The sequence below is a fragment of the Aquarana catesbeiana genome, linkage group LG05 (assembly GCF_042186555.1).
Source record: "Aquarana catesbeiana isolate 2022-GZ linkage group LG05, ASM4218655v1, whole genome shotgun sequence".
Taxonomy (NCBI): Eukaryota; Metazoa; Chordata; class Amphibia; order Anura; family Ranidae; genus Aquarana; species Aquarana catesbeiana.
In genome coordinates, this window is record NC_133328.1 from 313299014 (window position 1) to 313323725 (window position 24712).

Genomic DNA, 24712 nt, shown 5'->3' on the forward strand with positions numbered 1-24712 from the left:
CCCTGCTGTGTGTCCAGTGTCCCGCTGTGTGCCCCATGCCCTGCTGTATGTCCCATGTCTTGCTGTGTGACCTGTGTCCTGATGTATGCCCCATGATGTTCCCTGTGCCCAGATGTGTGCCCCATGTCCTGATGTGTGCCCAGTGCTCCTGTGTGCCCCATGTCTTGATGTGTGCCCCATGATGTGCCCTGCTGTGTGCCCCATGATATGCCCTACTGTGTGCCCCATGTCCTGATGTGTGCCCAGTGCTCCTGTGTGCCCCATGTCTTGATGTGTGCCCCATGATGTGCCCTGCTGTGTGCCCCATGCCTGCTGTGTGCTCCATGATATGTCCTACTGTGTGCCCCATGTCCTGATGTGTGCCCAGCTGTGTGCCCAATACCGATATGTGCCCAGTCGATTGCGCCGGCATGAAGCGTCACCTCCCTGAAATTAGTTTTTGCAGGTTGCGATGTCTGTAGGTGGGTAGTAAAAACGCAAATCAACCCCGTGTGAAAAGAGCCTGAGATATACATTGCTTCTAAGACCCTTTTCACACTGGCCGTTAGCGTTTTAGCGCCGCTTTTCGGCCAAAAAAAGGGTAAAAACATTTTGTGGCGCTTTTCAAAGCACTTTTAAGGTGCTTTGGAAACACTGCCCATTCATTCCAATGTATTTAGGGCTCCCAACCTGCCGCTTGCAAGACTTTTCACAACGTCCCGCAAGCGCACCTCACCAATGTGAAAAGGCACACTGCAATGAATGGGAGGCGGTTTTCAGGCGTTTTGCAGAGGCTTTTTCTAGCGCTGAAGCGCCTTTAAACGGCCCCAGTGTGAAAGTAGTCTGAATGTACTTTACAAGAGAAAATGCTGTCTCTTCTACTGCCAAAGCTGCAGGGGAGGCACAACTATGTAGGAACATACACCGGATTAGTGAGTGAGGTGACACTGAGCCCCCAGCACCTCCACACATGAAGTAAACAGGCAGCGGTGGCGGGAAATGAACGTGCACTTCCCAATCAGCACAGCCCCGGCTTCCTGGCACAGCGCGCACGTTCATATCTCGGGTGAAAATTGGGCATCTCTGAGGGGGGCGTTCCCGAAGCTGAACCACCCCTATCAAGCAATGTGATTGGGTGCCAAAACAAAACAAGAGAAGGTAATGAGGGAAGACTAAATAGTTGTAGAGGAGGAAGTGGATAGACGAGCAGTCCGTGCCTGTATAGGAGGTACAATACTAGTGTTCTGTGTGAGGAGCGCTCAGTATCACAGTCACTGAGGTATGGCTGGGTCTGGCCAGGATCACCCTGACCTCCACCATCGTGAAGCGGGGACAAATCCTCCGAGTCAGTGTATAGAAGGACGGAGCAGGCTCAGCTCTCATCCCTCACACACCTCTACAGGTGAGCTCCAGTGTCCATACATTCTACGATCTGATTGGACCATCTCCTCTGCAGCTTCCATCAGGAGAGCCTGTCTGCTTTCATATTAAAGTGCTTGTAAAGGTAAAAGGGTTTTTTTTTTCCTTTTCTTAACCTTAAAGCGGAGTTCCACCCAAAAAAATGGAACTTCTGCTTTAAGTACTGGTGACCCCCTGACATGCCACATCTGGCATGTCTTTTTTTTGGGGGGGGGGCGGGTACCCAGTTTTCACAGGTACCCAGCTACCACTTCCTCTGCTGGCGCCGAGGCGCCAAGCGGAAGTTGTCCTCTCCCCCTCCCTCCCTGCAATCTTCTAGGACACGTCACAGGTCCCGAAGATTGCCCGGCCATTCACAGCTGGCTGCCCACACTTGAGAGGAGGGGGAGAGGAGCGAGGCATCGGGCGGCCGCATCGCTGGACCGTGGGACAGGTGAGTGTTTATTAAAAGTCAGCAGCTACACTTTTTGTAGCTGCTGACTCTTAAATGGGTGGATCTCTGCATTAATGCATTCTCTGCATTAAGGTACAAAAACCTTTCAATGTCTGTACCCCCTTAAATACTTACCTTGAGGCAACGCCATGGCTGTCTGCAGCAGCGCCGTTGGCTCCTGTTGCTGTCAATCCAACCTGTGAGGGGGCGGGGTTGAGCCGCACTGTGTGTCAATAGACATACACAGCCGAGCTCAGGATGGAGCCCGCGTGAGTGCCCCCATAGCAAGCGGCTTGCTATGGGGGCACTCAGAAGGCAGGAGGAGTCAGGAGAGCCTTCAGAAGAGGAGGATCGGGGCTACTGTGTGAAAAACTATTGCTCAGAGCACGTCAGTATGACATGCATATTATTTTAGAGGAAAAATACACCTTTACAATCACTTTAATTAAAGGGATCACTTCTGGTTTTAAATACAGCGATAGTGACACATAAAAAACTTAAACATTAACTAAGCAGCCACTAAAAGTGAGATACACACAGAATAAATGGAGAAAATGTAGCAGCGCTAAAAAACGTGAATAGGTGAGACAAATATTAAAATATTAACTAGTGTAAACCAGACTAAAAGTAGTATTCCTACTCAGCCATTTATGCAAATATGTTTTAGCAATCCTATTCACCATTCAATAATCACTGTTTGTTTTTGGGTTGAGTAGGAATACTGCTTTTAGTCTGGTTTACACTTAGTTAATATTTGTCTTACCTATTCACGTTTTTTAGCGCTGCTACATTTTATCTATCTATCTATCTATCCATCTATCCATCTATCCATCTATCCATCTATCCATCTATCTATCTATCTAATATATATATTTTTTTATGTTTTTGTTGTTTTACCCCTATTTATTGATTGAACTAGATGGACTTGTCTGTTTTCAGCCGGACTAACTATATAACTATATATGTAGTAGGAGAAGCCAGGTTGCTTATGTTTATTCTTATTGTACTTCCTTTTGGTCAGGCTGGTCATACGCTATACAGTGTGATTGTACAATCTCTTTTAGATCTACCATCAGCTATGTAGTAGAAGAGTTCGTCTCATTTTGATACTATTTGAACAGATTGCTTAAAGTGGTAGTAAAGTTGTTCTGTTTATCTTGTACCTACATGTAAACTAGAGCTGTACGATTCTGGCTAAAATGAGAATCACAATTTTTTTTTTTAAGCTTAGAATAAAGATCTCGTGGTGTAACATCTTCTTTCACATTATACACAAAAATATTGGACTACATTTACTGTTTAATTTTTTTTTTAAATTAACGTGTATTTTAAAAAAAAATATTTTTTTGAAAAACCGCTGCGCAAATACAGTGCGACATAAAGTATTGCAACAATCACCATTTTATTCTCTAGGGTCTCTGCTAAAAATATATATATATATCATGTTTGGGTGCTCCAAGTAATTTTCTATCAGAAAATAATGATTTTTACTTGTAAGCAACAAATGTCAGAAAAGGTTTGGTCTTTAAATGGTTAAAGTCCTTTATTTACACACTGGAGTTCTTTCCTTTGATAAAAGAACAAAAAGATACATTATTTCTACTTATTCTTGGGTGTTGTAATAAAACTTGGCAGGCTCTCTGGATTTTTTTTTTCCAGCTGTGAGAACTCTCTGCACTTGTTAGAAAGATCATGACATGCTGTTTTGAAGATCGGGAAGGGAAAAAGATTGCGATTTTGATTCTTTACGATTAATCGTGCAGCTCCAATGTAAACCTATACTTGGGTTTGAGCCTAGGTTCACACTGACTGCGGGTTAAAAATTGAGCGAGTTCAGCAGAACTCGCACGATTTAATATCCGCATGTCAGTCCGACTTCAGGAGTGATTTCAGAGACATCTGTGCGAGTTGCTGCACAGATGTGTATTGAAATTGCCCCCAAAGTCACCAAAAGTAGCACGGGAACTATTTTTGGGAATCGGTGCAGCGCCACACCGATTCGGGCGGTGCTATTGTCAGCAAAAGCCACCAATTTGGCATGCAATTTGACATGTCAAATCGCATGCCAAATCGGCCTGATGTAAACGTGGGCTAAAGGAGATGTATGGTTTTGTTTTTTTAAGATTTATGTGGATGCATCATCAGTCCCCTGGCGCCTCTAACACTGAGAACAGAGAAATCAAATACCGCCAATGGCTCGCTTCTCACAGCTCCCTGCTCTGCTCCTCGCTCACTGAAGCACTGCGCTATGGAGGGGGTGAGAGCGGCTGGCTCAGGCTCTCAGCGGCTCGCCGGGTGCTGGTCCAGGCATGTGGGCGGATCCAGACTCCATTGTCATGATCTTGCCCGAGCGGGATCGGCTCTGTGATGTCAGCCGAACGCAGGCCTCAGCCCGCTGTTTGCTGAAAATGGGTCACATGAGTGCAGAATGAACTGCACTCCTGTGATTCACAGGAGAAGTACAGCCAAACAAGCTTTGGCTGTACTCCTCCTTTTAGGATGGCCATACATTATACAATTTTCTTATTCAATTTCCTTTTAGATTTACCTTCAACTATGTAGTACAAGGGCCTGTCTGATTGCATACAAATTAAAAATGTTTAGTTTTGACCTCATATTGTATGGCCAGCCTTACCTGTACTGTAAATATCTCCTAAATGTGCACTATTTAGGAGATATTTACTTCTGTAGAAGCCGGTGACCCCAACGGCGCATGCGCCCTGAGGCTCCGTTCACATCTAGGCATCCCGGATACTGGTAAAGGCTCATTCATATAATGGCAGAGGGCTGTACACATAGGAAAAAACAAGCGTATCTCCGCACCCAGGAGTCACATATGTTTGCATACAGTCATCTGTAGAAATCAATGACAGGCTCCAGATGTATGCTGGTAACAGCATCCCTGAGCATTTAAATGCGTATGGTCCTGTCCACATCCAGGGTCACACATCTGTCTACTGGTGTATACAGCAGCCAGTCACTGATTTGCACAGGTGGCTGTACACAAGCACCTGTCACTCCTGGCTGCAGAGATACGCTTATTTTTTATGCATCACAACCCGCTATGTCTGTATAAAGAATGTGCCCATATGCTTAACTCCAGCAAATGATATAAACATGATCCAGCTTAACATTTTAACCCTAAACACAGAACTAAACCCAGGGCAAAACTATAAGACAGAAAACAGCATAAACATTGATTTTTTTCATGGAGTCCAAGTCTCACAATGAGCTCAGTATCAGAAAGAGGAGTGAAACATCCTTAGGAAAGCATCTTAGGAATGGCATGCATTACATACTAAGGTTGGCCATACACTAGACCAGTGATGGCGAACCTTGGCACTCCAGAGGTTTTGGAACTACCTTTCCCATGATGCTCAACTACATTGCAAAGTATACGAGCATCATGGGAAATTTAGTTCCAAAACCTCTGGGGTGCCAAGGTTCGCCATCACTGTACTAGACAATCTGATTCTACATTCTCCTTTAAGCTGGTCATATTAAACAATTTTCTTATTCAATTTCAACCATGTAGTACAAGGGCCTGTGACTGCATATAATTTGAAATTGTTTAGGTTTGACCTCATATTATTTGGTTTTGTCAAATCTAAAGGAAAATTATACAAGAAAAATTGTATAATGTAGAGCCACCCTTAGACTACCAGTAAAGCCAACTTTAAAACCCAAACTGTAAGGGTTAATTGCTTGTTTAATCTAGAAAAAAAGAGAAGTACTGATCCTCCGCCCCCCCCCCCCCTCCCTCCTATGCTCCAGATGTCCCTCAGCATCCTCCTATCCAATGCAAGGCTATGGACCCTACATCAGTCTTGATGATGTCAGACCCTAGACTGTCGAAGCAGAGGTAAGAAGACACTGTAGGGATCAGTCTAGCAGCACAGAGGAGCAGAGAATTGGGTAAATCTTATTTTTAATGTCCCATAGATCTAAGCCAGTAATTGACTCTTGCAGTGTGGGTGCAGCTCTAATTTTTTATCTGCCTGGAGTTTGGCTTTAACTTTGTAGTGCAAGGGCCTGCCTGATTTTTTACAAACTGAATAAATTGCCTAAATGTGTCCTCATATTACATATTTTTTTCTGTCTAAAGAAGATTGCACAAAGAAAGTTTGTACAATCACATTGCATAGTGGATAGCCAGCCTGACCAAAACAATTTAATATGAGGAAAAACTTAAAGTGGTAGTAGACTTAGAAAAGAAAAAAAAAACTTTTCCCTTGCAAGGCAATGCCATTATTATAAGATACTTACCTTAGAACGAAGCCCTCCAGGTTTGTGCTGTCACCACTGACAGGGTTTCCATCTTCACCCAGTCTTCCTTCTGGGTTTGCAGGCTGCGGCTGTCTGACTGGCCAAACCGTGATGATGTTGCTCCCGCGCATGAGTCACTGCCCTGGCACAGAGCTCTGAAGGAACGATACGGGTATGCATTAAGATAAAAAACTTTCTGTGTGCAGCAGCCCCCCTCACCCCCTCTAATACTTACCTGAGGTCCCTCTCTATCCAGCGATGTTGCAGGAGAGACTCGGCTGCCTGAGACTCTCCTCCTCATTGGCTGAGACAATAGCAAAGCGCTATTGGCTCCTGCTGCTGTCAATCAAAGTCAGTCAGCCAATGAGGAGAGGGGGGGCCTAGCCGGCGCTCCATGTCTGAATGGTTTTAAGGTGATAGACTTTAATATCACCTTAAAACCCTCAACATTTTTTAGTTTAACACAACTGAGCACAATGAAATAAACATTCCCAAGAAAACTACTACTGAAATTCTAATCCAAGCGCTTACAGTTTACAACTTTCAATGCTGCTGGCTTCTGCTCTTTTAGTACTGCTTCCCTGAAATTCCAGTCTTCACAGGAAAGCTTTAAAGGATAAGTTCACCTTTGGGAACATGTTACATGTTCACCTCATTCCCCCCACCCCCCATGGCAGCAGTACGGGGAGAAGTTCCCTGTACTAGCTGTCAATATTTGAAATCAGCGTGGTCGTGCGAGGCTCCACCCACACAGCTACATCATTCATTCACCTAGCTCTTTGTGTGAATGAACTGCAAGCCTCAACATCCTTTGAGGCTGTTGGCTTGTAGTTCTCAATAAACTACCACCGCGCTGTGGAGCGCCGTGACAATTCATTGATTCTTTCTGTCAGATTGTATCTGCTTGCCCGTACAGGATGTATGGGCACACAGATACTCTAATAGATCTAGAGGAGACCTGCAGGGCGCCAAAAATCTGCTGATTGCTGGTGCAAAGCTTTACAGGCTCATTAAAAAAACACCTGAAAAATATGTGTTTTATTATAAATTTTTCTAAAAAGTGAACTTATACTTTAACAGTGGACAAGGCAGTCCCTAAGCAAGTCTGTTTACTTGGAGAAGGGAGGAATCGAAGAGTGCCTTCTTATCCTAAGCTATGAGGATGTGTGTTTCTGTTCATGCACACAGTGGAGGAAGACACAACTCTAGGTCCTACATACAAGAATGGCTCCATAGGATGCTTCAAGAGAAAGAAACCACCCTGAAACGAGAAACCTGGGGCAGCAGTCATAGCACCAGCTTAAACAGGCACACAAGCAAGGATTGAATAATAAAGAATCTGCATACTCCGTAACGCTTGGTTCACGTATATGCAAATTGGATGCGTTTTGAACTATATCCAGTTCGCATAACATGTGAACCATACCCGGATTTCAATGGAGCCAGTTCACACATGTCCGGGACAGCTGCAGTCTATTTTTTAAGAGTCCTGTGCAATTTTGGGTCCGATTCAGGTGGAATTCAAGTAAAAATTTGCACCTGAACTGGTGAACAAAACTGCTCTGGACTGCAAACCACAGCCGGACATGTGTGAACCTAGCCTAAGGCTGCTTTCACACTGCTCTGTTGCAAAAATGTGGTAAGGTGCATGTGCATTTTTGCCTTTTTTCCAGTGCATTTTCTGGTTACTCAACATCAGCCTGTACCTGTGAAAAAAAGGTCATGTGATTCAAACGCACCATAAACACAACTGCAGCTACGCTTTTGATGCGTTTTCCATTCATTTCAATGGGGGGGTACAATTTTTTTTATCAGAAAGAGTTCCATGGGATTAAACGATCACGCTTTTTTCTTTTGCTTTTTGTAAGGAACAAACAGAAAAAAACTGATCAGTGTGAAAAGGCCCTAGTGGATTACATCAGCTGCTGAAAGTGCTTTAAAAAACGTAGACCCCTTTCACACTGAGGCAGTTTTCAGGCGTTTTAGCGCTAGTAATAGCGCCTGAAAACTGCCTTCCATTCATTGAAATGGGTGCTTTCATACCCGGGCGGTGTGCTTGCGGTAGGTTAGAAAAAGTCCTGCAAGCAGCATTTTTGGGAGCGCTCCCAAAATGCCCCTGCCCATTGCAATGAATGGGCAGCGCTTCCGAAACACCTGAAAAGCGCTTTAGAAGAGCCGCAACACAGGAGTTTTTAACCGCTTTTTTTGGGGTTAAAAGCAGCCTAAAAATGGCACAAACGCACGGGCAGCCCCAGTGTGAAAGGGGTTTAAGGGTTCAATATCACATTAGCCATTACCCTGTCCCAGACACTTTTGACACTGAAACTTGAATTCCCAAAACTTTGAAGAACATTGCTCCTTTCCTTTTGTCATATCAGACATAACATTTTTGGGGAAAATACATCAGAGGGCCAGCTGCAGTAAACCCAAAAGAGACAGATGGCTCCTGATAACTTAAGCAAGGGGAATAGCTGTGTGGGATCTGGTGTGCGGTGGTGGATTACAGTAGAACAGTATGGATATAAATAATAAAGTGCAGCGCTAGGTCGGTACACAAAATGACCCTAAACATAAATGTCATGTGTCAAATAAAGTGCAAATGTGCAATTTAGTCCAATGAGATGTGCAATCCTATATACAACCTAAATGATTAAAACAATATCAAAATGTACAATTCTATGCGATTAATGTGCAATAAAGCAAACAAAAAAGTGCATACAAAAATTACACCAAAAATGCTTAAGGTGCAATATAATATATCCTATATACAACCTAAAGATTAGAACAGTATCAAAATGTACAATTCTATGCGATTAATGCCCAATAAAGCAAACAAAAAATTGCATATGAAAAAATTACACTAAAGTGAAATATAGGTGCATAAAAGTTCAAATTTAGACGAAATCCAATAAAAGTGACCTCAAGTGCAATATGGAGCATAGACTAAATGCTTGACACAGTGATGCCCGTCACCTTGTTGGGATAAAAAGGCTTACCAGAAAGCCTGCGACCTCCCTTACTCAGGGAGGTCAAACCGCGCTTAGTAGGATCGAGGATCCACTGATGGAGTACTCTGTAAAATCAAATCGCGCATGAGCACACGCGTTCTGCACATGTGAAATTTGATTTTACGGATCTGTATGGATTTTTCTTATAAGGAACATCTCTGTGTTTATTCAAACTGGAGAATTCTCTCCAAAGTTTTATGTGTGCAGCATCTCAGCTTTTTTATTAATAAAACGCCATAAGAGACATTCTACACTATTGGAGTTTTTTTCCCCTTCCTGCATATTATTACTTCCTGCTGTTAATGCTGTCTGGCTGCCATCTGATATGCACGGATCTTTCCAGAGGGGTATGCCAGTGTACTTCATCAGTGGATCCCCAATCCTACTAAGCGCTGTTTGACCATCCTGAGTAAGGGAGGTCGCAGGCTTTCTGGTAAGCCTTTTGTCCTAACGAGGTGATGGGCATCACGGTGTCAAGCATTTGGTCTATGCTCCATATTGCACTTGAGGTCACTTTTATTGGAATTCGTCTATATATGAACTTTTATGCACCTATATTGTACTTTAAGCACTTTTGTGTAATTTTATTGTATGCAATTTTTTGTTTGCTCTATTGCGCATTAATCACATGGAATTGCACATTTTGATACTGTTCTAATCTTTAGGTTGTATATAGGATATATTATAATGTTCTTTAAGCATTTTTTGTGTAATTTTTGTATGCAATTTTTTGTTTGCTTTATTGCGCATTAATCACATAAAATTATACATTTTGATATTGTTCCAATCTTTTAGGTTGAATATAGGATTGCACTTTATTTGACACATGACATTTATGTTTAGGGTCATTTTGTGCACTGACCTAGCGCTGCACTTTATTATTTGCATTGTTATCTTGTGCCCAATATCTGGGTTATAGTGTACAGCTGCAGGTTATATTTCACCATTTAAATATTCACTCATTTTTGTTTACCTACCAAGCACAGATATTACTTTATATTTAACAGTATGGATGTGTATGTGGTTTGAGGATAACTCAGGAAACCAGATAAAAGGGGAAAGAAACAACATTAACACGGGTGGTGAAGTTCCTCTTTGATCTCTAATTTTACACAAAAAACCCCTAATGCTCAGGGCATTTCTCGTACTGAGTAAATACCACGCAAACTAAAGTAGTGTATGCAGTATGTCTGCATACATGCCTTCCATATGCTACCCAACCACTTTGATCTGCCATCAAAGTCTTTAGGAATACACAGTGCTACTGGGTACAGGAACACATTTAGCCCCTCCTTGTCCTAAAGTTATCGGTGCACTATTCCACAGTGGTTACCAGTATTTCCATTTACTGGAGTCAGTCAAAAAAAAAAGACTGCCTTGACTTATCAAGGCTCTGTTCAGACTTACAAGACTTGCGTACAAATTTCCTTTAAGTGCTTGAAGCAGAAGTTTGGCACCAGGGTAAAGATCAGTTCAGCTCAGTTAAGAAGATGCATTACAAACCTTCTTTCAGAAAAATGAATTCTGAAATCCAGGTAGTAGTCACCGCAACTACAGTAATTGCAGCCGTCTTCGGGTCCCTGTGTCGAGCAGCTGCCCTGCTTTATAGTAACCATAGGGGATCTTTTGCTTGGCATGGGTGCCTTGCATTTTTCTCAATGATATTTCAGTTGAAATGACCATAAAACCAGTTTCTGAAATGAGATCACATGATATGAGTGTGAAGGTGCCTTATACGTGAGACCCCTAGATCACTTTCATAGTACACAGCCTAAAAAAACCCTGCAGCTTTCCATTTTGTAAACTTTATTTTCTGTTACAAAATATACAAAAAATTAAAAAAAACCTTTTTCAAACACACACACATGTAGGTAAAGGGAATAACACTGAGTATTTTGTGACAATGGCACTTGAAAGTGGGTGGGATATATTAGGCAGAAAGTGAGCATGTTGTCCCTGAAGTTGATGTGTTGAAGGCAACTTTGACAAGGACCAAATTCTAATAGCTAGATGACTGGGTCAGAGGAACTCCAAAACTGCCGCTCTTGTGGGATGTTTCTGGTCTGCACTGGTCAGGTTCTACAAAAAGTGTTTCAAGGAAGGTAAACCAGCGAACTATGTCAGGACACACAGTGCATTGCGTATGCGGCTTTGTATCTGCAGACCTGTTAGGATGCCCATCTTGACACGTGTCCACAGCCATAAGTGCTTACCGTGGGCTCGGGAGCATCAGAACTGGACCACGGAGCATAGAATAAGATGTCCTGGTCTGATGAATCACGTGTAGCACCCTGGTCCTAATAAATCTAGTTGTGCTAGGTGGTATCCAGCCTGGCTAGTTGGTAGTCTTTGATCCACTGATTTCTGTCCCAAGTCTGAGTTCAATTTGTAGTCTCTCTCTTCTGTCAATAGGTGGCACTGTTGCTTTTGGCATTAGGATGATGCATTACAGTGCATTCAGGTGATGAGTAAATAAGTTGTCTCAGCCAATTAGCAGGAGTTTCTTTTGGCCGCTTTGCATGCTGGAATAGGCTATATATTCGGGAGGAGTCAGGTGATCAGGGCTGTGGCCTGGGTGGGTGTGTGTCAAACAGCTCCTGGTTGCTAGGCCTGAAGCCTATCTAGGAGTCCTACTGGCTGCTAGGTCTAAGTGAGGCCTATTCAGTAATTCAAGGGTCCGCAGAGAAGGAGCAGCAGAGGTTAAGCCCGAAGCCTGGGGCGGAACCACGTGTGTTAGAGGCTCACCTCGAGGGGAGCCTGTTCGTTGCCGGGGGTAAAGGAGAAGCAGTTGCCAGAGGGACAACCACTCCTGTTACCAGAGGCAAGTTTGGAAGGGATGAAGTTCTGAAGGAGTACCAGAGCAGACGCTTCACTAGCCGGGGACGGTGAAGTAGTGGGAAAGCTTCAGTGGAGATTCATCCAGGAATACAGCGGTTAGCTATTGCATTTGCCTGAGGGTGTCCTGTGCTCTAACCCTCTCCCACCCTTCCTGTTAAGAGAAATAAAACTCTTTGTTCATTTTTACAAAAAGTGACTGGCGCCCAATCTTTCCACCTTGCACCACACCCACTATGCCTAGTAACCTACACCCTGAGGAGGAATGTCAATTCTCCCTGACTCTGGGGGTCACCATCAGGAATTTGGAAGTCGGGGGAAACTGCTACACACTGTGACAGAGAGAGGCTCTGTCGCTATAAGTTTAAAGGGAAAAGGTGACCCAGGAGTCTCATTGAGGGTTAATGGAAGGTTGAGAACTAGCATCTCTCCAGGTTCTGTAGTTCTGAAGCAGAACATTCAATCCTGGGTCCAGTTTTTGCTAGAGGCCTGCAACCTGGCTTACTACACAGGTGTGCAGGGTCATTATATAGTAAGGTCTGAGAATTGCTCAAGGCTCTCATTTTTGAAAACAGCTTCCAGTTTGGAGACCGCTCCCAGTGTGGGAGACGGAAGGTTTCACCTGGGGTCAGATGGCCCAGCCAGAAGCCACGAGACAGCAGGTCTTGGTCCCAGGAGTCAGGTCGGCTCCTATCAGGGGTGTCAGGAGAACCCCAATCCTTAGGCCAGAGGTGGGCCACGCAGCAGGGCACTGCAACGGAAGGCTAGAGAGCCAAGTGTTCTGAGTGAGCTAAATGACACAAAGGACTGGTAAGAGGAGCAGCCGTGCTGCCAACACGTAAGCCAGGTGGCTTGGTATTTTCATTAATTCATGTTATGTGGAAGAATCTCCTGCGTGGGCAACTTATTGAATAAAGGAAAGTTCACTTATGCATCAAAGTGGGCTGCCACGCCCTAAAACTACAGTTTGGACTGGCGCAGCTCATTGTACCTGCTACTTGAGTTTAATTCCCCAAACTCACAACACGTTTTCTTTTACATCATGTTGATGGCTGGGTGTTATAATGTTATGGCTGATCAGTGTATGTCGAAATGATCATTGATTGAGGTATGATTAAAGTACCGTATTTATCGGCGTATAACACACACTTTTTCCCCCTGAAAACAGGGGGTAAACCGCGCCTGCGTGTTATACGCCAATATTTTAATTTTTTTACCAACAGGGGTGTGGATCGGGCGGTCTGCCACGGGTGCCACCCATTGGGAGGGTGTCAGGCTCGCTGCCACCCCTCTCCTGGCCCTGGGACAGCGCTGCCATACTTTAAAAAGTTAAGAAAATATTACTGACAACCCTGTCTCATATACCACTCCTCCTGTGTCACTCTCAATATAAATGGGAGCTTGTAACGTCGCTCCTTCTGGCCACTCTTCTCCTCTTGCTCCGCCTCCTCCTCAAGTGTAGCTTTTGATTGGTGGGGAGAGCGGTCATGTGACCATCAATGAAACAGCAGAGGAGAGTCCCTTGACCGTGTCCATGAGAGAGCCGTGTTAATTGAGGTATATAGAAGCTTTTATTTACAATGGGAGTGACACAGGAGGAGCGGTATATGGGAAAGTGCTGTCAGTAATATTTTCTTAACTTTTTAAAGTATGCTGACAGCGCTGTCTGAGGAAACTGGGAGTGCAGGGGGGCTTTATAATGAAAGGAGTATGTGTGCTGTGCAGGGGGCTGTGGAAATTTTCTTTCCCCTGAAACTTCCCTCTTAAAATTAGGGTGCATGCTATACTCCGATACATACGGTAATATTAATGGCATTTTTTTTTTTTTATAACTAACATGTCATACTCACCTGCTCTGTGCAGTGGTTTTGCATAGAGCAGCCCGATCCTCCTCTTTTCGGGTCCCCCGCCGGCACTCATGGCCCCCCTCCTGCTGAGTGCCCCCAGAGCAAACAGCTTGGAATGGGGGCTCCCGAGCTGCATATCTTTGTGTCCATTCACACACAGAGCTGTGGCTCAGCTCCTCCCCTCTCTGTCCTGATTGGCTCACTGGCTGTGAGCTCCTGCTGCTGTCTCAACCAATGAGGAGGGAGAGGCCCTGGAGAGCCAAGGATCTTGTGCACATTGCTGGAGGAAGATCGGGCTTAGGTAAGTGTTGGGGGGGGGTGGGGGGGCTGCTACACAGAGAATGATTTTGACCTTCATGCATAGAATGCATGAAGTTAAAAAAAACCTTGAGCCTTTATTACCACTTTAAGGTATTTCAGGAGAAATGCCTAACTATGCCACTAGATGGCATAGTATTGGGAAAAATATGGCCAGAATTTGTGAAGGCTGGCCAAATGCTTGTAAAGTTCGTCCAGCTTTTTTTTTTTCTAATATAAATAAACCCTTTGGTTTTGGATTGGCAATCGATAAGGAGGGAACAAAGATATGCATACCGAGACTGCAGGCACAAAGGCGGTGGCTGGGCCCTCTAGATTTTTCAAGGCACACTTTTATACTATGACAAGAAAAAGTATGTAAACCCCTTGGAATTAATTGTTTTTCTGTAGTGATCATGTCAGGGTGGCTGTCCACCAGCTGAAGCTTAGTAGAACTTGGGTAATACAGCTGGCCAAAGACTCTAAGCATTGAAGTAAATCCACCACAGACTGGCTTCAGAAAAAGAAAATGCACCTTTTGGAGTGGCCCAGACCTTAACCCCCATTAGAGATGCTGTGGAATGACCTCAAGAAAGGCACCCACACCAGACATCCTACAAATGTGTCTGAGCTGAAGCAGTTTTGTAAAGACGAATGGTCAAATAATCTTCCTGAATGTTGTGCAGGTCTGATCCAGAAGGAGGTTTGACCAGATACTAACTCAAAGGGTTCACTTACTTTTTTCCTCCATCAGTGTGAATGTTTAATCGGTGAGCTCAATAAGGACATGAGAAAATAAAATTGTGTGTGTGTTTTCAGCTTAGGCACATTGTGTTTGTCTATTGTTGTGACTTATATGAGGATCAAATAATATTTTATAGCAAAGTACTGCAGAAAACCAGTTAATCCCAGGAGGTTCACATACTTTTTCTTGCCAGTATATACATGTATAGGTAGGCTTTGGGTATTAGTCAGTAAAGCATTAGGAGCAAAGCTGCACCAAGGCATGCAGCTACCCAGAAAACAGATAATTTGAAACAACTTTCAGAACTGGACTGTAGTTTTAAAAACTAGACTGGTTCAATTCTGGTGGAAATCCTACAATCCCATTTCCAAAAAAGTTAGGATTCTGTGTAAAATCTAGAGGTCGACCGATATATCGGCCGATATTTGGCGTTTTTTACTTAATCGGCATCGGCCGATTGTGCTGATAAAAAAGGCCGATTATAACTTCAGCCGTGACTTGCAAATGACTTCTGTAATAGAAGTTAATGCAAGTTTCCCTAAGTTATCTGTGGAGAGGATTCTCTCCTCCTCTGGGCAGCCTGCCAAGTACGATAAGAAGATACATTGTATCTTTCAGGTTCTTTTTATCAATAGACTGAACTCCGTGTGTAGAAGTTTTCAGTTTAACTATTTAAAGACTAAATCTTTTCTGACACTTGTTGCTTACAAGTAAAAATCCTGTATTTTCTGCTAGAAAATCACTTAGAACCCCCAAACATTATATATATATATTTTTTAGCAGAGACCCTAGGGAATAAAATGGTGATTGTTGCAATATTTTATGTCACACGGTATTTGCGCAGCGGTCTTTCAAACGCAATTTAAAAAAAAAAAAATACAGTAATGAATTAAAAAAAAAAAATAAGCAGTAAAGTTAGCCCATTTTTTTTTGTCCAAAAGTTTTGATTACCTGTTTTTGTGTATTTATTATTTTAAGATAGTTTTTTTTTTTTTTTTTTTTTTTTTTTTTAGGTTTTTTTTCTAAATTATACATACAAGTGAACTGATTGAAGGTTTGTTTTGTTTAATGTTTAAATGAAAAAAAATTTCTGTATTACTTAAGGCTGCTTTCACACTGGAGCGGGCAGGCGTTGATGGTAAAACGCTGCTAGTTTTAGCGGCGCTTTACCGTCATTTTAGAGGCGCTATTCGGCTGCTAGCGGGGCGCTTATAACCCAGCTAGCGGCCGAGGAAGGGGTTAAATGCGCCCCTGAAGCGCCGCTGCCAAAACGCTTAGCAGGCGCTTCGGCAGCGGTGCGCATTCATTTCAATGGGCAGGAGTGGTGGAGGAGGGGTATACACCGCTCCAAAGATGCCGTTTGCAGGACTTTTTTTTTACATCCTGCCAGCGCATCGCCTCAGTGTGACAGCACTCGGGATCTCACACTGAGACTGCAGGGGAGCCGTTTTACAGGCACTTTACAGGTGCTATTTTTAGCCCAAAAGCGCCTGAAAAACGCCCCAGTGTGAAAGGGGTCTAACTGTTAGATTTTATGAGATGAAGGGAAAAAAGAAAGGAAAAAAAAATCGGCCAAATATATCGGCCCAAAAAAATCGGCATCACATATCGGCCATCGGCCACCGCGATTTCTAAATATCGGCATCGGCATCGGCCAGAGAAAAACCCATATCGGTCGACCTCTAGTAAAATCTACATAAAAACAGGATGCAAATCTCATAAACCCATATTTTATTCACAATAGAAAAACGTATCAAATGTTTCAACTGAGAAAATGGACCATTTTAAGAAAAAATAAGGTCATTTTGAACTTGATTGCAGCAACACCTCTCAAGAAAGTTGGGACTGTTTTCATGTAGATTTTAAATAGCATCCCAGCTTTTTTGTAATTGGGGTTGTAATTTAAACCTTGAGAATAAAAGATGTGTAAACACCCCTGGCAAGGTTAGTTTGCTAGAACCCATGTCACTATCACTCTAGATTGGGGGTCAGCAACACTCCCAGGTGAAGTCTAGATTGTGCCCTCAGCTTGCTGATCCATCAACTGCAGAACAGTGGTGCCTCATACATAAGCAGTGGGTCTTTTTTAATTTAAGCGGGGCTGGGGCTGGTGGAGAGAGCAGGTGGCCAACACTGCTTTTTTTAGCTCTCTAGTTCTGGTATTAACTGCACTCCAACAAAAATTTTAAATCAACATAAAAGTGCGCATGCCCCCCTTAATATTCGAAATTCACAAATGTGAAAAATGAAATATAAATTAATAAATTAGATAAACTATAACCCATTTATTTAACATATATGTCATAAAAATAACCATAAAAAATTGTGTATCATAAACCAGCATCAAAACTTATACCAATCAATAATGAATGAAAAATGCAAAAAGTCCAAACATGTAAACATGTAAACATAAAATAGTCCAAATCCACAGATAATGATCCAGGTGCTCTGCAATGCACAGTGATAAACAAAACGGTGTTAACGTGCTCAGGAGGTGCTATCTGTTCCCAGAGGACGCCTGTTATGGGGAAACGCGTTGGGTGGAGCCACATCTGTGACATCATCACCCACAGGTCTGCTGGCGAGGGCCGCAGCCGTGTTTGTGAAAGTTTCATAACCGCTTTTCAGATGTAAGTGCAATACTTTTTATAATAAAGTCCTTTGCTGATTTACTACATTATCAAGCTTCTTCTATCCTCTGCTCTGTCTCGGTTGGTACATCGGATAAGTCTTGTGGTGACATCAGCGCTGTGATTTACTGATGGGGTCATATCGTTGTCTGCAAATCTGGGGATAAGTGCAGCGGCTCTCACAAGAGCAAGTTGGATTTCTATCATTTGAAATCAGCTTGGTCTGGTAAGAGGCATGATATATGTGGGGATAGCACCTCCTGAGGACATTAACACAGTTTTATCCTTGTTCATCACTGTGCACTTGAATCATTATCTGTGGATTTGTACTTTTTTATGCTATATTTGTTCAGGTCAGTGCATTTCACTGTTGCAAATGAGGCCCACACACAGTGCACTGATGTCATCAAGAGCATAACACCAGCTATGATATAATAGCAAGCAACCATTATAAGGGGCTCATAATAGTAAGGGCTTGTTTACTATTACTATTTACTTGTTGTAGTTTGGAGGGGAGCGGTAAAACCCCATATTTAGCCGTTGTTACCCCTCAACCACATCCCCTTTAGCTATGGTGGCCAGAGGTATACACATGCTGCAGCAGTAACACTCTGACACCCATGGATAACACCCATGACACCCTGTCATACCTGCCAAGCGTGACCCATGGCAAGCCTTGCAACCTTGTTCATTTGTTGTATCACCTTCTTAACACCCGCTTTAGCCCCTTGGACCCTGCATTAGCACACTACAACCATTTGCATTGCATGCGGTTAGGGGCACTTGCAGAGGGGCCCCATTCACTTGAATGAAACACACACAATCGGCAGGCGGTAGCACCTGCTGAGAGCAACAAGGGGTTTAATGTGGCATGTGTACACTCTTGGTTGCTGCCTCTGCAACTAGAGGGGTTAGGAATTAGAGCAATAAAACCAAGGCTCAACCGCAGAGCTTTACCACCACATTGGGTGACATGGACAACACTGTGCCCGGTGATCTTTGACTTCTCCCATGGTGTTCAGGTAGATCTCCACCTTTACAAGATTGCCAACCCCTGCTTTAGCATGTTCAGCAAGGAGATGTAAAAAAAAATTAAAGACACGTGAGATAAAAAAATAAAAAATGTAAGTATACTGAATACTATGACAATATGTATACATTACACACAGCTAAAAGCATATACAATTTGGGGATGGAGGGTGTAATGTTCCTTCATAATATATATCAGTCCAGGTGTAAAAGCAATCCCCTAACATGCAGGTTTTCACTCAGGCTTATTTTGCATTAATGTAAGAGAATACCCAAGATACAGTTTCACTTAATTTGTATGACTCATAATAGGAAATGCAAATCTTGGCGTGGTACACTTAGCACTTTTCATATCTGCATAATACATATACAGTATTAGTCTAAATATTTATTTTTGTACCATATTTTTAAGAAATAGATATTGAAAGTAAAAGGATGTTTTATTACTGTGGTTTTAGTGGTTGTTTTTTGATTGTTTCTAAACATTTTGCAACACACTGTCCAGGAAATGTCATTACAGAATATTTGGTTTCAGCTGTTTGTTTAAAATGTTTAAGCATGTCTAGATAGACCATTATATTGTAATGAAATATATATTTGGGAAATCTTTACTATACATGTTTATTACAAAGCTGTTAGCATATACAGTTAGGTCCATATATATTTGGACACAGGCACTATTTTAGTAGTTTTTTAGGTATTTACCAAATATATATTCAAGCTATAGTTCTGTAATAGATATGGGCTGAAAGTGCACACTCTCAGGTTTAATTTGAGGGTATGTACATCCAAATCGGAGGAAGGGTTTAGAAATTATAGCTCTTAAAGAGGAACTGTAGTCTGCGCACATAATTTGTAATAAAATCTTCTTTGCCATTTTGAAGCTTCCCTCCAACCAATTTGCATATTATTTTTTATATACTGTGATTCTGTACTTGCCAAATATGCTGCAGAAATCTCCCTTCACTGAGTCTGGCATCAACCATTTTAACTGTGGGCAGCTGAAACTGTTGCCTGTTCACTTCCTGGATTTACACAGACACACAGAGGCACCCCTCCAGCTATGCAGCCCTGCGGCTCTCATTCGCCCTCTTATGACTTATCTCCCCTCCCTTCTTGGCAAACTCTCATGAGAGTGACAGAGAGGGCTGTGTATGATGTCATTAGCCTAGGCTTTTTACCAGACAAGAAACAGGAAGTGGGCTGTATAAGGTATTTACTGGCAGAAAAAAAAAAAAGTTGAAAAAAATTACTGAAGGTCCGCTTTAAGAATAGCTCCCCCCTTTTCAAGAGACCAAAAGTAATTTGACAATTGAATCAAAAGCTGTTTCATGGACAGGTGTGGGCTACTCCTTAATTGTAAAAGGTCTGGAGTTGTTTCTAAGTGTGGTATTTGGAATTTATTGCTGTGAACCTACATCATTCGTTCAAAGGAGCTGTCCATCCAAGTGAAACAAGCCATTGCAAGGCTTCAAAAACAAAACAAATCCATCAGAGAGATAGCAGCAACATTAGGAGTGGCCAAATCAACAGTTTGGTACATTCTGAGGAAAGAATAACGCACTGATGAACTCAGCAACATAAAAAGGCCTGGACATCCACGGAAGACGACAGTGGTGGATGATCGCAGGATCCTCTTTATGGTAAAGAAAAACCCATTCACAACATCCAGACAAGTGAAGGACACTCTGTAGGAAGTGGGCGTATCATCAAACAATCAAGAGAAAACTTCATGAGAGCAAATACAGAGGGTTCACCACAAGGTGCAAACCATTCATAAGCCTGAAGAATAGAAAAGCCAGATTAGACTTTGCCAAAAAACATCTAAAAAAAAAAAAAGCCAGACCAGTTCTGGAAAAGCATTCTTTGAATGGATGAAACTAAGGTCAATCTGTACCAGAATGCCGGGAAGAAAAAAGGTGTGGAGAAGGCTTGGAACAGCTCATGATCCAAAGCACACAATGTCATATGTAAAACATGGTGGAGGCAGTGCAATGGCATGGGCATGCATGGTTTCCAGTGGCACTGGGTCATTGGTGTTTATTGATGTGACAGAAGACCGAAGCAGTCTGATAAATTTCTGCAGTGTTTAGAGATATACTGTCAGCCCAGATTCAGCTAAATGCAGTAAAGTTGATTGGACGGCGCTTCACAGTACAGATGGACAATGATCCAAAACACACTGCAAAAGCAACCCAGGAGCTTTTGAAGGAAAAGAAGTGCAGTATTCTGAAATGACTGAGTCAATCACCTGATCTCAACCCAATTGAGCATGCATTTCACTTGCTGAAGGCAAAACTAAAGCAGAAAGACCCACAAACAAAGATCAACTGAAGACGGCTGCAGTTAGAGCCTGACAAAGTATCAGAAAGGAGGAAACCCAGTCTTTGGTAATGCCCATGGGTCCCAGACTTCAGGCAGTCATTGTCAGTAAAGGATTCTCAACAAAATATTAAAAATTAACATTTTATTTATGATTATATTAATTTGTCCAAATTACATTTGAGCCCCTGAAAATGGGTGTAAAAATGGCGCTAGTTCCTAAAATTTGGTATGAAATAAATAAGTGATCAGCGCAATTTAATACTATAAATAAAATAAAAATGATTCTGTGCAAAAAACGCTGAATGAGTATATCTGTGCAAAAAACGCTCATGATGCTGTGCAAAAAATGCTATGTGCAAATTATAATCCTGTACTAAAACAGAATGATTCCTGTGCAAGATCAATCAATACCAATACAAATAAAAATCTTGTGCCTATCCAATATTTTAATGAAATAGATGTGATCTGTATAAATTAATGCAACAATAATCCATTCAGTTCCTCATTATCGCACTGCTACCACAACAATAAAATGGTGATGTAATAGTTCATGAAGTAAGGATCAATATGAGGACATAAAAAAGTCAATGGTAGGAAGTGCTTAACCACTTCCCGCCCGCCCTATAGCGGATTGATGTCCGGGAAGTGGTTCTGTTATCCTGACTGGACGTCATATGACGTCCAGCAGGATAACATGCAGCAGCGCGCCCCCGGGGGCGCGCATCGCGGCGATCGGTGGAGCGGTGTGTCAGTCTGACACACCGCTACACTGATCTTGGTAAAAAGCCTCCGGCGGAGGCTCTTTACCACGTGATCAGCCATGTCCAGTCACGGCTGATCGCGCTGTCAATAGGAAGAGCCGTTGATCGGCTCTTCCTCACTCGCGTCTGACAGACGCAAGTAGAGGAGAGCCGATCGGCGGCTCTCCTGGCAGGGGGGGTCTGCGCTGATTGTTTATCAGCACAGCCCCCCCTCAGATCACCCCACTGGACTACCAGGGATGCCACTAGGACCACCAGGGAAGGGGCAACGTGGATGGCCAGGTATGTACCCCATGGCCATCCACATGTGCCCAATCTGTGCCAATCAGTGCCCACAAATGGGCACTGATTGGCACTATTATGTCCATGATCTGCCCAGCAATGCCCAGATCTGCCCAGCAATGCTTTTTTCAGTGCCACCTGTCATTGCCCATCTGTGTCAACTGTCATTGCCCATCGGTGCCACCTGTCAGTGCCCATTTGTGCCCATCAGTGCCCACCTATCAGTGCCCATCAGTGCCACACATCAGTGCCACACATAAGTACCCATCAGTGCCACCCATATATACCAATCAATGCCACCTACGAGTGCCCATCAGTGCCGCCTATGTGTGCCCATCGGTGCCACCTATGAGTGCCCATCAGTGCCACCTATCAGTGCCCATCATCAGTGCCCGTTAGTGCCACCTCATCAGTGCCACCTCATTGGTGCCACCTCATCGGTGCCCATCAGTGCCGCCGTATCAGTGCCCATCAGTGCAGCCGTATCAGTGCCCATTATTGAAGGAGAAAGCGTACTTATTTACAAAAAAATTTAACAGAAACAAAGAAAAACTTGTTTTTTTTCGAAATTTTCGGTCTTTTTTTATTTGTTGCGCAAAAAATAAAAACCGCAGAGGTGATCAAATACCACCAATAGAAAGCTCTATTTGTGGGAACAAAATGATAAAAAATTTGTTTGGGTACAGTGTAGCATGACCGCGCAATTGTCATTCAAATTTCAACAGCGCTGAAAGGTGAAAATTGGTCTGGGCGGGAAGGTGTCTAAGTGCCTGGTATTGAAGTGGTTAAACAAAGTGCAGGAAATGCTTCAAAAGTGCTCTTCAATAAAATAGCCAATGTGCCAGCCTTCGTGTGCATCACTCAGTGCTCGCTAGACTCTTACCTCCATATGGATAGTAAGAAGAACACTTTTTTTTAAGCACTTCCTGCACTTTGTTTAAGCACTTCCTACCATTGACTTTTTTATGTCCTCGTATTTGTATTGATTCATCTTGCACAGGATTCATTCTGTTTTAGCACAGGATTATAATTTGCACATAGCATTTTTTACACAGCATCATGAGCATTTTTTGCACCGATATACTTATTTAGCGTTTTTTGCACAGAATCATTTGCACAGTGCTAAACCATTATTATTTTATTTATAGTATTAAATTGCGCTGATCACTTATTTATATACCAATTTTAGTGCACTCACACATTGCAGGTCCAGCTGCAATTTATCTGATTACTTTATCACTCATTCTTTTTGATAGCGCAAAGGACCTCATTCACATTAGTTCCTAAAATGTGTACTTTATATTTATGTTCAACCCCTTCAATTAAAACTGAAAGTCTGCACATCAAATTCATTTGGATTGTTTCATTTTAATTTTTTTTCTGGTGGCATACAGAGCCAAAAGTATGAAAATTGTGTTTGTGTCCTTTTTTCAGCAACATTAACTTTTAACTGTGATAAGAAATGTGAATAAAATGTAACTGAATAGTTATTGAATCAATATGAGGTGAGTATATTATTTACCAATAATTAGTAATACCAAGTTCAAACAGTGCTTGCGAGTAAATTATAAGATCAAATATTAAGTAAATATACATTCAGTGATCTAACACAGAAATAATCAAATCCATAATTGCTAAATAAAAAATTCCAAAGTTCATGGATAGCTAGTGTATTAAAAAGTAGTAGTAGTAGTAGAGATAAGTTCAGTCCATTTATAGAGAGTTCAATCAAGGTACACCAATCACATGGAGGGGAGTCACATATCCACAGTTCGTTAGACACAGCCCATATAAGTGGAGAGGGAGGAAGGAAGTGTGAAGAGAAATCCCAGCAACCGGTGAATCCAGGGGACAATAAGGATGGACCCTTACGAGACACGGTGGACCTCCTTAATAGCAAGGTCTTATGCGCATGCAGATATAGCCCTCTGCAGGGACAGATGGATGGCGGCGTCTGGATCCACCGATGCGTGCCGCGTTCCAACAGGAGGCAGTTCCAGCGTGTCAGCCTAGAAGGAGGCACTCGCTGAACTCAAGAGCCGTGAGTGCAAAAGGGGGCAAGAAACAAGCTCCAATAGTGTAGTAAAATTAAATAGTTTATTACTACATAAAAGCAGAGAGCACATCTGCTCTCCCGTGTCTGGTAAGGGTCCATCCTTATTGTCCCCTGGATTCACCGGTTGCTGGGATTTCTCTTCACACTTCCTTCCTCCCTCTCCACTTATATGGGCTGTGTCTAACGAACTGTGGATATGTGACTCCCCTCCATGTGATTGGTGTACCTTCATTGAACTCTCTATGAATGGACTGAACTTCTCTTCTACTACTACTTTTTAATACACTAGCTTTCCATGAACTTTGGAATTTTTTATTTAGCAATTATGGATTTGATTATTTCTGTGTTAGATCACTGAATGTATATTTACTTAATATTTGATCTTATAATTTACTCTCAAGCACTTTTTGAACTTGGTATTACTAATTATTGGTAATTAATATACTCACCTTATATTGATTCAATAACTTATTCAGTTACATTTTATTCACATTTCTGATCACTGGATTGCAAGTGCACTTAGTATATTCTTCTTAGCCTATTACACCGATATTAGTGTTTTTTTTTTTGTTGCAGCTGCAATTTAAGGTGTTTTATAGCATTTTAGCGTGTTTTTTTCTTTTTTCTTTATAACTTTTAACTGTGAATGCTGTCACAGCCACAGATACTCCCCATGTCTCCAGTATCTCCTTCTAGAGCCACAGTGACCTCTACTCTCCAGTATCCCCTCCAGTACAGCCACAGTAACCCCAAACTCTGTAGTGTCCCCCACCCAGCCACAACAACCTCAAACCCTTCTA

At 42.6% G+C, this 24712-nt stretch overlaps 1 protein-coding gene across 2 annotated transcripts in view; it reads left to right on the plus strand.

The window, feature by feature from the left end:
* Positions 1 to 1116: 1116 nt before the first annotated feature.
* Positions 1117 to 24712, plus strand: part of OTULINL (OTU deubiquitinase with linear linkage specificity like) — a 139356-nt gene continuing 115760 nt past the window's right edge. Inside the window, exon 1 of one of the 2 annotated variants that reach the window (XM_073630846.1) lies at positions 1117 to 1381. In XM_073630846.1, the coding sequence (XP_073486947.1) occupies positions 1261 to 1381 (121 nt within the window). In that variant the 5' untranslated portion in view covers positions 1117 to 1260. The remainder of the gene's footprint in view (positions 1382 to 24712) is intronic. The other variant, XM_073630845.1, reaches the window with a different exon arrangement.